A 14,245-nucleotide genomic window follows, 5' to 3' on the forward strand; every position below is an offset into this window, starting at 1 on the left:
GTCCCCTACTACATTGTAATCATTAATCCCAGAGCTTGTCTGTTGTATGGGAGATGCTGTTAGCTTCTAGCTTGAAGGGGAATTGTTTGCAAAAGGTGATTGTGAGACACAGTTGTGAAACTTTCATCCTACAGTATGAAGGTGCTGAGTCCTTGCTCTTAGCCAAAAGATCCCACCAAGTACAGCATTACTGTAAATGAAGTGTATATGTTGGCCAGGAGCCCAGTTTCTAAGGTAGGTCCTTCACTTTAATGTTTTGTCACTAGTTAATATTTCTGGGTGTATTGTATCCCCAGGACTTGATGAAAATCATCTATGTAGATGACAACACTCAGGTACTTCTGGACACGGATTACAACTCAGAAGGAAGTGCAGACAAAGCTGATGCACAAGTGATGGATACGAAGGTGGGGATACGCACCGTCTGTGTGAGTCCCAGTGGGGAGCACCTGGCCTCGGGGGACAGGATAGGCACTCTCAGGTAATCCCAAGGAGCTTCTTGTGCAGACCGTGGGCTGGGCAGGCATGAGAATCAAAACCAGATCTTGCTAATTTCATTAAACATACTGAAACCAGCCATGTTGTGTCTTAGGATATATGAGTTGCAGTCTCTGAGGGAAATGCTGAAGGTGGAAGCCCATGACTCTGAGATCCTATGTCTGGAGTACTCCAAACCTGACACAGGTAAAAGCAATTGAGTTTCTTCCTTTTTGCATATGAACATAGTGTTGAGTGAATCAGAATGTCCAGCCATGGTATGTTAGAACTACTGGATTTCAGAGCAGGCTTTTGTAGCCTTGGGCCAATAGAGCCTGACATTGAAAAAGGCTTCTTTCTCATACTTTTCCTTGGAATATTGTAGGTTGAGGTTGAAACTTGTTCTGCCTGTTATCATAGTGTGAAATCCAGGGGCGTTCCTTTGTGTCCATCCACGCAGTTATCCACAGTACAATGTTTTGTCCTTAAGATTATTTGAGAAGCTGTTTTAAAATAGTGACTGGAAGAGCATATGACTTTTTAGTAATGGTCTTGCACTCTTTTTAACTCTCTGACAGGCTTAAAGCTCTTAGCCTCAGCCAGTCGGGATAGGCTGATTCATGTCTTGGATGCTGGAAAGGACTACAGTCTGCAGCAGACCCTGGATGAGCATTCTTCTTCCATCACTGCTGTCAAGTTTGCAGGTAGAGAATCATGGCTTCCCTCCAAAGCTGGATTTGAGCACTGCTGTTGTCCCATTGTGGCTGTAAAGTAATTTTAACTCTTCGAACACTCAGTTAGGCCAGGGCTGAAGCTGCTTTTTTGTCATCTTCTGTAGCTGCAATATCCTAACAGAAGGTGATATTTAACTATACCTGTCATCTTCTCTCTTTTGCTTTCTTCTCCTCCTCTTCCTCTTCATTCACAAAACCTCTTGTGACTGAAGTCCTCAGCATTTCTTTGGAAAGCTCTTTTCTGTAATGATTTACTCCCTTTAACTGTTGTCAGATGGCTACATGCTGTTCTTAATGAGGAGAACTGTGGAACAGTCCTCCTCCCCAAAAAATCCCCAAACCCACAAACATCTTCTGGATTTAACTATTCACAAGTAAATTTGTCATTACAAACCAGTGTAAGACTTCGCATTCCTGGTAATGGAGCACGCTGCATCCCCAGCACTCAGTTACTACTCATGGTCAGACATCAGTGTGGTGTATTGTCAGGGAACACGAAGGGTTGGCTGCTCTTCCAGAGGAAGCCAGTAGCCAAGGGTCACAGGAAGGCAGTCAATGTTAGTGGCCTCACCGGCAATGGCAAAGTCCCCCAGTACCTGAATGAGGTGGAACAGATCAAGTCCAGTGACAGTAACTAGATCCAGCCAGCAGTCCAGATCACCAGATAAATCCATAGGGGTAAGACAGGTCAGCAATTGAAGGTCAGGATCAGTCTGGAGGCAGTGAGCTGGCTCAGCTACAGTTCAGCGCCTGCTAAGCCCATAGCAGCAAGGCAGGTTCAAGTTGAAATCAGGACACTGAGCCCATGAGTGAGGGTCAGGATTCGGACCAGTAGGGTATGTGGCCAGCTACAGGTGTGGCTGCAATGCTACTGCCATTTTTGCTACACAGAGATTTTCACTACACGCAGATTTATCAGGTATTGCTTTACTGAAGAAGCAGATTGGTTACTAAACTGTGCTGAGGGGAGCCTGACTCTGCAGTAAGCCTGGGCAGCAAGAAACATGCGACTGACTTCGAGGACTGAAAAGTGCCTATTGCCCAACTTCAGCTCATATGAGTGTGAACTTGTCACACTGCAACAGGGTGCTGTGGCACACAGAGAATAAGCACATGGGCATTGCTGTTGAGGGAGAATTACATCCTAATATGTTGTGTAAAGCCTCTGTATTAAGGCCTCAAGCACACTGAGCATTAATGCTGTCCCTGAGAAGGGGGCGTCTGTTTTGCTGCAGCATCCTGCTGCTTAGGCAGGAGTCAGTCTAAGCTAATCAGGACTGGAATAAATGGTATAAATTAAAATATGTTCTCCACCTTCTATCTGTGTTTATCTTTTAATGGGCTCCTGCCTTTTTGTTGCAGCCAATGATGGGAAGGTGCGAATGATAAGCTGTGGGGCAGACAAGAGCATCTATTTCCGCACTGCCCAGAAGGTAACCTTATTACAGCTTTTTTTAATAATCTCTCCACAAAGGAACTGCTTTAAAGGATGATATCAGAGTTTCTGTATGAGCTTGTTGCTATTCAGCCTCAGTGTCTCCCACTGACTCAATTCAAGAGATCACATTCAGAGAACTAGTTCTGTGAAGCATGAAGCTGCTCCAAGCCTGACCTCTCTCAGCAAGATGCAAAGCAGAGAGCTGTTAGGATATCTGCTTTTATTTCACTGCCAGGGCTATTGTGAGGAGTGGTGAAAGAGTAAGGGCTCGAGGGAGGAGTTCATTGTGCCTCCAGTCCCAGCTGCTCCCAGCAGACCTGGTTAATGTGGGAATAGTTGGTTTGTGCTGGCTGTGTGAGACCTGTATTAGGAGTTTTTGATAATGGGTTAACTACTTGATTTTGACACAGTCTTTATCCATATGCTTAGACAGGAGAAGGGGTTCAGTTTACCCGAACACATCACATTGTTAGGAAGACCACTCTGTATGACATGGATGTGGACCCCAGCTGGAAATACGCAGCTATTGGATGCCAAGATCGTAACATCAGGTTAGTTTGCTACTTGTCTTGAATATATCTTTGCAGTCATAAATGAGTTGGCCAAGGTGGCCCCATCTCCATCATTATTCCTCTTTGACACAGCATTTTCAGGCAGATCTGAGGCCTTACCTCACATTCTGTGGGGTTGAACTCTGCCTATCCCCTCGCTGATAAAAACCTGTGGGTATATGCAGATGCCTATGGGACCCTTGTCTTCTCACTGGGTTGCTTTGAAGAGCGAAGTCTTTCTACTGGGAGAGCAAGTGTGCCTTCCTTGGCACATCCTTGAGCTGTGGGGCAAGAACTTCTATGCTGTGGTCATTTTTGCTTTTAAAGTTGTGCCTAGTGAGAAGCTGCGAGGTCCTGTGGAACATTCTGAGGCTGTAGGAACCTAAAACTCAGCTAAGTGTGACTATCTTCAGCCAGGTGGAATCCATTGTTTGCTCCCTTTTTACCCATTTCTCCAATTTGTCTGCTTCTGCCTTCAAGGCACAGGAGACTTTCTGTATTTGTGTATCAAATCCTGTTGTGTCTGGGTGAGATGCCAAGAGTTTTGGTCATAGCTAAATATCACTACCAAATGTAATTTGGTTTTGTATTCTAAAGTAAATAAAGGGTCTTGCTCTCCTAACCTTTTCCTTTAATATGAAGGAGCCACAGGCATTTTTATAGCAGGGAGGACTAACTGAAGCTTATTAGGAGCTATTCCTGCTACATCATCATTAGCCATTAAAAGGCATGGCAGGGTTTTCTCCCTCCCATTTGATCTCTTCTTCAGTGCCATGGTGCTATACTTGTTTTTTATTATCTGTTTGAGAATCAAGCCTCAATTTTAATTCAGATTAATCTGCTTGATATCACATCATGCAATCTTGGGCCTCTACATTACTTCCAAGATTTCTTGAACTATTTAAATGACTGGTGGTTATAGTTCATGGAGATCATTTCTCCACTTCCTGTGGCTTGGCCCTATTCCCTCTATCTCATATGGAATGAGGAACAGAAGGAGAAGAGCATCCCGGTGGCAAGAGCCTCAGAGCAGTACGTGGGCAAAATGAGCCATGTTGGTTTATGTCATCCCCCTCAGGGTTTTCAATATAAGCAGTGGGAAGCAGAAGAAGCTTTATAAGGGATCCCAAGGTGAAGATGGCACCCTCATCAAAGTAAGTGGTTTTCTTTCTTTCTTCGCTTTTCCTTTTTTCCAGCTCTTCCAAGTGCAGCTCAGGGCTTGGAAAATGAAACACAAATCCGAACACAGTAACTTTTTTTCAGTGGTGGTTGTTGCTTGCTCCATGCTTTGTCCGTTATCCTGCTGCTGCCACTTCCTTCTACCTCCAGCCTTAAGGGCTGGTAGTGTATTTGTGTTCCATTAGGCTAAAGCAGGAAAAGAGTCAAGGAATGCTGAAGTTGATGTATAACTTACCTGTTGTTTCTGAAGTGAGGCACAGGCCCGTGCTGTAAAAGCAAGTAGAACTGCACCAATATCTGTCAGGAGGTGATTTAGTCCATTTACTTTAATCCTTTACTTTCTGCTCCAGAGAGTTCATTATGGCTTTCCTGGCTATTTTTATTAGGACTTTTAAGGTGGAGCTGCCTGTTGATAAAAAGGTAAAAAGAGAGAGGAAGGTGAACAGCTTTATTCAGTGTTGCCTCTTCTGTTTTACAGAGAAAAATTAAGTTCTGTCTTTGCCTTTTATAATTCCTACAGATTTTTTTTATAAGCCATAGTAGTGAAAATGAGAAACTGATGCTGCACTTTTATTGCTGGTACTTGCTGAGATACTTGGTTATGTTTCTCAGCCAACATATCATGAAATCTTGCTGGGAGCTGGATTTTTTGTTTATCCTTTATGTTCTGTTTTGGGTTTTTTCATGTGTAGCTCAACTGGGGAATCTCAATTACTTTTAAATGTTGCTTTGTTCATTTCTTTGGACAATTGTGTAACCAAGGTATTATGATTGTCTCTGGAGTTTAAACTTTCTTGGCTTGTTGTTCTGAGACCGTATTGCAATTTTACAAGTAGAATCCAAACAGTGACATTGGAAGCAGAAGATACAGCACCAAAATAAACACAGCCAACAAAAAGTTATCAATTAAATACCATGTCTCCCTCAAAACCCAGACATTTTCACTCTCAGTTCATTGAAGTTCTACAAAGGACAATGCAGGACATTTGGTGACAGCAGCTGTATTTGCTTTGTGGTGCTGCTTTAGCCCTAGAGAGGCATTTGGAAGGGGTTTTATATTTATCCAAGATAAAGCCACAAATGGATGCGTATGAAAAAAAACCCAAAACAACCAAACAGAAAATAAACAATAAAAACCCCTCAAAAAACCAACCCGAAAGCAAAACCAACGCCAAAAAAGGAATTGCAGATGTTGGAGAAGACAATTTCTCTGCAGTGTTGAGTTCTCTTTTGGTTTCTCTCCTGAAGATTGGAATCTTTTAATATTTCACTTAACTCTGTCAGCTCTGATTATTTTTGGGGTTGTGTGTGTCTTGGCATGTGCGTGGGGGTTTTGTTTAGAAGAAAACATGACCCTGGTGATTAAAAGGAGGTAGGAGAGAGAGGATAAGCCTGTCCATTGGTGGTGGTGCCTTCACAATCATGAAGGCATTTAATGTAAGTGCCTTTAGTTTCTGATTACATTGGAGATTAGTTTGTACAGCTTAGTCAGGTTGGAGATTTGTCCTGGGATGCTGGATAGCCTCATATTTGATTGGAGTCCTGTGGAAGCTCCTTGCCTCTTACTCTGTTAACTACTACAACTGTCTTGGGTATTCTGGACCATATTCATGCAGTTTGAAGGCACTTTTTCACCAGATCTTTGTGCTTCTCATCTTCTAACCCAGGTGCAAACAGATCCTTCTGGTCTTTACATTGCAACCAGCTGTTCTGACAAGAACCTCTCCATCTTTGATTTCTATTCTGGCGAGTGTGTTGCAACCATGTACGGACATTCAGGTAAGGCACAGAAACTTCCTGAAATGCATTTTTCTGCTGATGACTGTATAGTAGGGTCTGATACTAATCAAAGTTTTCTGAAGGTTCCTCCCCACCAGAGTTTATGCGGTGGGTATTTTGGAGCTGGTCACAGTTGGAAGAAGTTATAATAGCTTATTTCATTGCTGTTTCAACCTTTCCAGACTGCATTTTGCATTGCAAAACACAAGCCCACACACGCCTGTCAGGCCATGTATTTGTTTATACAATTTTTCTAATAGCCTATAAGGTAGTCTGTGTTTTTTCAGTGTACATTAAGTTTCGTTATGATCTACCCTCGGGTCCTGTTGTGCAGGGGCTATTCTGTTATTCTGTAATATTTTACTGTGGGATACCCTTTCCATTTCAAGCCTACATTCTGTAAGTGGTTATGTTAATTGGGGCATATTGATCTGTGACGTTTTTGGCTTTAATCAGAATTTGAGTTGCTAAGCACAGGTAGGCTATTTGGCTGATGATCCCTTCTGTCCATTGCAATAATTCAGGGAAGTTTTTTTCCTTGTGCTTTATTCTACACAGAGATTGTAACCGGGATGAAATTCAGTAATGACTGCAAGCATCTGATCTCTGTTTCTGGTGACAGGTAAGAGGGGTTTGCTTGTTTGTGCTATCAGCTCATGCCGTCTCACACTAGATTTAACGTGTGTCCTGAAGGAAAGTAGAATATTTATTTATTTATTTAAAATAAGGGATGTTTCTTGAATTCCAAATAAACCTCAGAGCTTTCTGAATCCTAAATGCCTGCCATTGGCAAAGCTCACAGAGCTTATATTATCCCTTCTTGGAATAAGATGCCCATGTGAAGTACTTCCCCTGTGGTTTTCTGAGCATGGGTACTGTTCCCTGCAAGGAGACAGGGATGTGGCGTGTTTCCTTACCTGCCTTCAGGACAGTGATGTAAGGCAGCTTATGACATTCTAACTGATGGTGCCAAAACTTTCTAGCAGTGCTCCTGTTGGTGAGGTTTCACCAGGTGAATGAGCCTGTCTAGCAGCAAAAGGGAGAGGCCTGTCCCACTCTTTGCTCTTGTCCATATGGTCCTCTTCCCTACTCCCCAAGTGAGCTGTGGTGGGGCTGACCCCTGATTCAGGTCACTACATCAGCACCCCCAAGCTGAGTTTTCTGCTGATCCATAATATGATGATATACCTTAATATGGTGATTGTAGAGGTGAGTGGACCCACTACTGGCATCAGCTGAAGTGAGTAATTTTTTCCCTTTGAGAAACCTGGTTCATGAAATGCTACTTCAAGGTCAGAGCAACCCAGGTTGTCTCTTTCTTTCTTTTTCTAATAATAAAACACAACTGAACTGGAAAAAGCATTTTAGAGGGTGGGTTGTTACAGAACATACAATAGATCACCTTAAATCACATCAGTTGGTTGTTCCTGTCTTTCAGTAAAAAGAACTTAATTTTCCTCTTTCTTTACCTTTCATGTGTATGAACAGATTAGGGGAAAAGTTGCAGAGGAGAGAGGCCTTTTCTTGTGGATTTCTGATAAATTCTAGAAACATGGAAGGTTTGAGGTCCCAGTGGTGCTTGTGATTTGGTGCAATATACCCTTGTTGACCATTTCTATGAGCAAAAGGGTCATTTTCTTCACTAAGTCTGTGGAGGAGGTGGAAGTAAGGCAAGGATTCATGAAGAACTTCACTGTAAGTTGATGAGAAAGCATGTTTTTCAGAGGAGAACAGGGAGAATAGTCCGTTCACATGCAGCAGCATGTGCAAAGAGTCAAACTGAGAATAGAAAGAATTGAGGAAGGGTATAAGGACTGGGAGACCCATGTGAGAAAAGTACTGCAAGGGAGAAATAAAACAGCAGCAAAAGAAGTAGGTTGGGAGTGTGCTTTAGAGCTTTGTGTTGAATGCTGATGTATTTACAAGTTCCTGCTGTTTGCTGCTTATCTGTAGATTTGATGGCTGTGGGGGTGGGATAAATGAATAAGCCAGATTTGCTTTCTGAATTTTGTTTCCTGCTTTTCAGTATTTTCTCATCAGCAGATTAAGGTTGATGTTATGTTTGGGAGAGCTGCTGCTTGAGGGGAAGCAGCTGGCTACCCCAGCTTGCCATAGCTCCCACATGCAATGCCTCACCGCTTCCTCCTGGCTCAAAAGCTGGGACAGGAGGATGTCAGCATGTCCATTGTTGGTGGGAAGTGTCTGTGCGTGATTTCAGTAGCTGGGATGATGCTCCTGAGCTTTGTCACAAAGGGGGCAAGAAGGGAAACTACTTTTTCATTAAAATCTCCACAGACTGAAGTGAGCTTTCTGTTTTCTTCTTCTGTGGTTTGGAAATAAAAACCTTTTAAAATGTCTTTTCATGAGAGGAAAAAAGTGTAGGAGATGCAGGTATTCAGGATCCTGCTGTTCTGGCATTTGCTTCAGGCCAGGGAGACCAGAGTTCATGGTCACTGTTCAAACAGGCAGAGCAAATGAATTTTCACAGCCTAGCAAGGAAGAAGGGAAAGCCCCGCCTTGAAAACTCCTTTGTGAATTGGAGTATTCACAAGTAAGGTGGCACTGATGGGTCTTGAAGAACTGGATTAAATCCTCTTTGGATTCCAAAGTATGGTGCAGGTGATTCTCCCCCTCTACTCTGCTCTCATGAGCCCCCACCTACAGTCCTGCATCCAGCTCTGGGGTCCCCAACACAAGAGGGATGTGGAGCTGTTAGAGCGAGTATAGAGGAGGTCATGAAGATGATCAGGGAGTTGGAGCACCTCTGCTATGGAGATAGGCTGAGTTGGGGTTGCTCAGCCAAGACCTTATAGCAGCCTTCCAGTGCCTAAAAGGGGCCTATAAGGAAGCTGGAAAGGGACTTTTTACAATGGTATGTAGTGACAGGGCAGGGGGGAATGGCTTTAAACTGACAGAGGGGAGATTTAGATTAGATATCAGGAAAAAATTGTTTACTGTAAGAGTAGTGAGACGCTGGCACAGGGTGCCCAGAGAAGCTGTGTCTGCCCCATACCTGGCAGTGTCCAAGGCCAACGTGGTCTAGAGAAAGGTGTCCCTGCCCATGGCAGGGGCTTTGGAACTAGATGAGCTTTGAGGTCCCTTCCAGCCCGAACTATTCTATGATAAGTGATAGCAAAAGCACCATCTCTGTTGCTGCATCAGTGTAAGTATACCCAGCTAGACAGGAAAGATGGGTGAGATGAAAAGAATTAGTTAGCACTGAGGTTAAATTTCAAAGGACATGCTTGTCATTTCACTTTCCAGCAGCTGAAGATGAGATACAATATGTATTCTCTAATGTGATGAGGAATGTTTTTCTTTAGCCAGATTTCTGAAGAAAATGAAACCAGTGAGATCACACTGTTTGTTTCCCGCTCTCAAACACTTTTGAATCCACTGACCAAATTCAATCATATTCCTTAGAAGTTTCCTGGAGGAAGTCCATGTAAAATATTAGGAGCACCCTGACTGCGAGAAGTACTGCCACATCAGCTTAGCTGTGATTACACCACAGAGACACCATGGGATGATGGGCATGAGAGGGTTGCCTGTGGGGGTAGTTGCAGTTGGAGGCTGCAGCTTAGCCACTGTTAGAGGACATCTGTAGACTCTGCTTATCCTCCTGACCATGGAGGGACTTGTTATGGCATTTCCTTCAGCAGCTGGTCAGATAGTCAAATAAAGGTGCAGGATCAGAGATGAGCCTGTACAAGTATCTCTGCAGTTGCTCTCGCCCACAGGGAGTCTTTGCCAGGCAGGTTTTACTCTTTTGTCATAAGGCTTGTGATGGGATTGAGTTTCTGTGCGTGTCTCTTCCCACCACAGACAGAAGGGCTCTTGTTGGCCTCTGCAGTGGAAATTGATAATAGCAATAAACTGAACTGGCACTTGACCTCAGCCTCACCTTTCCCTCTTTCAGCTGTATCTTCATCTGGCGTCTGAGCTCAGAGATGACCATCAACATGCGGCAGCGACTGTCTGACATGAAACAGAGAGGGAAGCAGGCAGAAAAGTCTCCTCCGCACAAGACTGCTGGACTCATGAGGTGAGCAGAGCAAACCGAGAGGAGGTGGCTGGCTTTGTAGGGTTGAATGTGAAAAGTGTGGCTCTGGGGTTCAGCTGTAAGGTCTCTGCTGTCTTCACTGATAGTGTTTTCCAGAAGTTCTCTTGTTTTTCTGTTGGATTTGCCGTGGGTTTTGTGCCCCACTTTGGATCTTCCAGACAGACTTAGTGTTGCTTCACTGATTGAAATGTGTATGCAATGCTCCTTGTGTCTTAATTTAGTTTAATGATGTGGTCAGAAACTTTAATAAGCAGTTTACCTAGCAATGCTGAGGCTGATACACAGCATCCCACCAGGGAAGCTGTGCTCCTTCATGAATAAAGTTCTCTGGATCTAGCCTGAATGTAGTTTAAAGGCTGTTTTCTGCTGTACGGACGTATGAGTTTGAGCCGCATGAGTTTGCCATGTCAACATGATTCTGGAAAAATCCTTTCAATTGTGCTGTTTCTTTGTTAACTATTTTCTGGAGGCTTTGAAAAAGGTCACCTAAAAATAATTGTAATAAAAAAAATAAATATAAAAATCCATTTCCATGGTAAAAGCTTTTGGCAGCTAAATCATATTATTTTTGCTGGTAAGCAACGTATCTAAAAGCAAACTGCCACAGCCTACAAACTGAATAGATCTAAATTTATCTGGTGACCTTTCTTTAAAGAGTGGTGTTTAAACACAGACCCTTTTTTAAACAGAACAAGAGTGACACGGGATTATGGATTGTTAGTGTAATGTATTTGGTTTCTCTGTACATAGTAAGTAGCTGAGACTAATTTGACTGTAAGCAATGCAGGAGAGAGTCCTGACTGAGCTGATACGGGATCAAAGTGGAGAAAAAAGGATAAACACAGTTTTATTTGATGCTATGTCCCACGATTTTCCTCCTGCAAACGACTACAAATTGAGTTCTGAATGTAAAAGTGGCAAAGCAATGGAGGGCTTACCACACTGATGGTTGTGTTGAGTATCACAAGGACCTTTCCACTCCCTTTGCGAGCAAGTGATGTTGAAACAAGTCTGTCTGCATAGTTTCTTTAGGGAAAGCCTTGATCTGCTCATTCTTCAAACGAGTCTTGTCTAATGAGTGCTTGTGGTAATGATGCTGGGAGAACTCAGGAGACCTTTTTTCCTAGCCAAAATTCTGGAGCTGTCAAGCAATGTGCTTTTTATAGCAGACTCTCCATTATTCCAGCAGCTGCAGCCTTAACCTACTGAGGCTCAGCCTGTGACATAATCTCAGTCCTCTTTCCACATTAGGTGATACTTGTTTCCGTCACAGACGCTTGCTGAAGGGCGGTGTTAGTGCCACGCCAAGCCCAGAACTTTATTAAACTCGTTTGGTAACCTCTTTGCAAGCCTGGAATCTCCTTGTCTGGTGAGCTTTGAAAGCTTGTTTTCAGTTTTGATCAACCGCTGTGGTCAGTGGAGATCAGCAAAGACATAACTCCAGAGCATTTTGGATTGGGATTGAAGATGGAGGAAGCGCCTATTGGATCAGCATTATTGAGGTGGGAGAAGGAAAACTAGTGAACCTGTGTAAGCTTGGTCTTCTAGATGTCCTGTACCAGTTCTGGTTGTGTTTCCAAAGTCTGTGTTAGGTTGCAGTGGAGAGTTGGGTTGTATCTTGTGGTGTAAAACTGTTCTCTCAAAAGGACTCACAGTAGTATTGGAATGCTCTCTGCTTGGTGAGATGTCATTTGTTCTACTAGGTTTTCTCTAGAACAGCATTGCTAGAACTTGGTGGGGAAGTAATGCATTCTGCTAGATGTATATTGTGAGTGTATGACAGGATGTATAATCTAAGCAATACTGGAAATAAAACTGAGTCGAGGAGGCAGTGGGGAGCTGAAGATTTCCAATTCAGTCCAGCTGTGACTGATGGGGCAGGGATTGGCCCAGGTGAATAACATCTGGGGGTAAACACAAAGAAGGCATCTTTCTGGGTAAAACCAGTGCTTCAAGAAGCCCAGTATTCTGCCTGTGACATTGGCAATGTAAGATGGTATTTAGTGAGATGCTGTGAGCTTTGCTATATGAACCTATGTGGTCCATTTGCCTCATGCTCAGTTGTTGTATCAGGGATTTTAGGAGGTGCATCTCTACCTGTTTCCTTTAGGATTTAGTCATGGACCCATTGTCTGCTGAATTTGTATAGATCCTTTTTGAGCTTTATAATATTGTCTGCCTCTGCAACCTCTTTTGGTGACAAGTTCCTGGAGTTGGCTCCTCTCTGTGGAAAGAAGGACTTTTTTGTCTCTGTTAAACTACTCTCCTGGTTTTGTTAAGCTCACTGCTTCTGAATATTGTGAGCTTTGGTAAACTGTCTTTCTGCATTCAGCTACCTGTAGTCTCCGTGGTTTTGTAAACCTTAAACATAACCTCTCTTCATCTAACCTTCTCTCCAAACTGAAGAGACCCAGCCTTCTCAGTCCCTCCAGAAACTTCAAGAGACTAAAGTTTCTCCTCTGAAGGATTTCTCTGACTTGCCTTTATGGGACATTGGGTTATTTTGGAACTAATCTGACCTGTATGACTGACAGTTCTCCATAGTACCCCCAAGAGCCTCTACTTGCGATAATCAGATGTGTCCTTTTCTCTCATCTGCTGAACATGAGGAGCTTTGGTTGTTTGGGATAATAGAACTTGAACTCAGCTGATACTGCTAGTACATTTTGGTTTTGAGACATTTGTATTTTCAGAGAAGGAACCGTGTAAAGGCTTTTCAATAGGGTTTTGATTTTGATCCAAATATGCCTTTATTGTTTAGAAAAGCTTGTCTCAAATTTTTGGAAGGGACATTTTAAATTGATTGTCCTGTGGAATGTTTGCAGGGCTTAGAGTCATGTTTGAGCTGAGCATTTAATTTTGCTTTTAAAAGTCACTTTTTCTTTGACTTTCATTGAAGTTCTAATATAAATAGCAGGAAATGGAAATGTTATCCAGATTAAATTGTCTAAAACATACATGTATGCTGAAGAAGCACTATGTGCTGTCAGATATATTTGGAAAGAAGAGCTCCTTATCAAATTCTCAGTGAGGCTTTGGGCCAGTCCAGGAAAGCTACATGGTTTCCAGGGCTCAGAATGGGGCGGGCTTTTGGTGCTGGACCAGAAGTGGTGCCTGAGTCTGTGCTGAACTACTGCAATTGTAGCACCAGGGAAACTCAAATCAGCAGCACTGTGATCTTTCTGTGGGGAAGAGAAGGTGAGTTTGTTTTTAAAGCCTTAGGCATTTGTGGGGAAGAGGGGGAGCAATCTGCTAGTGATCCCTGCCACTTAGGATGTTACAGTTCCATAAACATGCCACTAAACCTGAGGGTTTATGTAGCACAAGATCAGAGTGGGAATGCGGAACGCTGACCACATACCTCTTTAAATGGATAGTTGCCATTCTTGTCTGTTTTGTTTTTAAGAGAAGAAGGAAGAGTTGAATTGAGGACATGCAGAAGAATACATAATACTTAATATCATATACTTTTATACAAGAACTCCATAAAGGCATGTGGCACTTCTAAAGTCTGTGTACGTGTCCTGAAGACTTTCTAACTGAAAGTCCTTCCTTGCAATTGACCCTGTTCTGGAAAACCCTTCAGAAACTGTGAGCTGAAGTGCAACTGTCTCTGCTCATCCAGGCCTAGTATTAAAATGGGATAGTTCCTCAGAAAAGGACAAAGACAAGAGCGTTAAAATCCTTGCTCTGAGTCAGTCACATGTATCATGAGAGTTGGACATGTCTGTACATGCTATTCTGGAATAGCTACTCTGAAGCATTCACTCTGATATAATGATGCTTTGTTAGGGTTGGTTGAACCCACTCTCAGCTAGAACTCAGCAAAACACAGAACTCTTACCCTTCACTTTCAAAGTGGTCTCTTGTGGTGCAAACTTGGAAGCAGCCTCCGTGCTTGAAACCTCATCCTACATTATTCTGACTGACTTCCATGTAAGTGTGAACAGGAACTGAGGACGAGTGTCAAGGAGATGTGTGCAACAGAGGGGCTTAGAAGAAAACCCAAAGTACATAGTGGAAG

The 14,245-nt window shown here is 43.1% G+C and overlaps 1 protein-coding gene across 1 annotated transcript in view; it reads left to right on the top strand.

Moving 5' to 3' along the window:
* The window catches only part of MAPKBP1 (mitogen-activated protein kinase binding protein 1), a gene marked incomplete at its 5' end in the record, with an annotated part of 33,111 nt that overhangs the window by 1,979 nt on the left and 16,887 nt on the right, over positions 1-14,245 (top strand). The window contains 9 exons of the mRNA XM_010021286.1: positions 297-481; positions 593-684; positions 1,056-1,181; positions 2,574-2,644; positions 3,079-3,200; positions 4,279-4,354; positions 6,047-6,158; positions 6,717-6,780; positions 10,078-10,203. Coding sequence (XP_010019588.1) covers positions 297-481; positions 593-684; positions 1,056-1,181; positions 2,574-2,644; positions 3,079-3,200; positions 4,279-4,354; positions 6,047-6,158; positions 6,717-6,780; positions 10,078-10,203 — 974 coding nt within the window. The remainder of the gene's footprint in view (positions 1-296; positions 482-592; positions 685-1,055; positions 1,182-2,573; positions 2,645-3,078; positions 3,201-4,278; positions 4,355-6,046; positions 6,159-6,716; positions 6,781-10,077; positions 10,204-14,245) is intronic.

The sequence above is a fragment of the Nestor notabilis genome, unplaced genomic scaffold (assembly GCF_000696875.1).
Source record: "Nestor notabilis isolate BGI_N333 unplaced genomic scaffold, ASM69687v1 scaffold5879, whole genome shotgun sequence".
NCBI lineage: Eukaryota > Metazoa > Chordata > Aves > Psittaciformes > Psittacidae > Nestor > Nestor notabilis.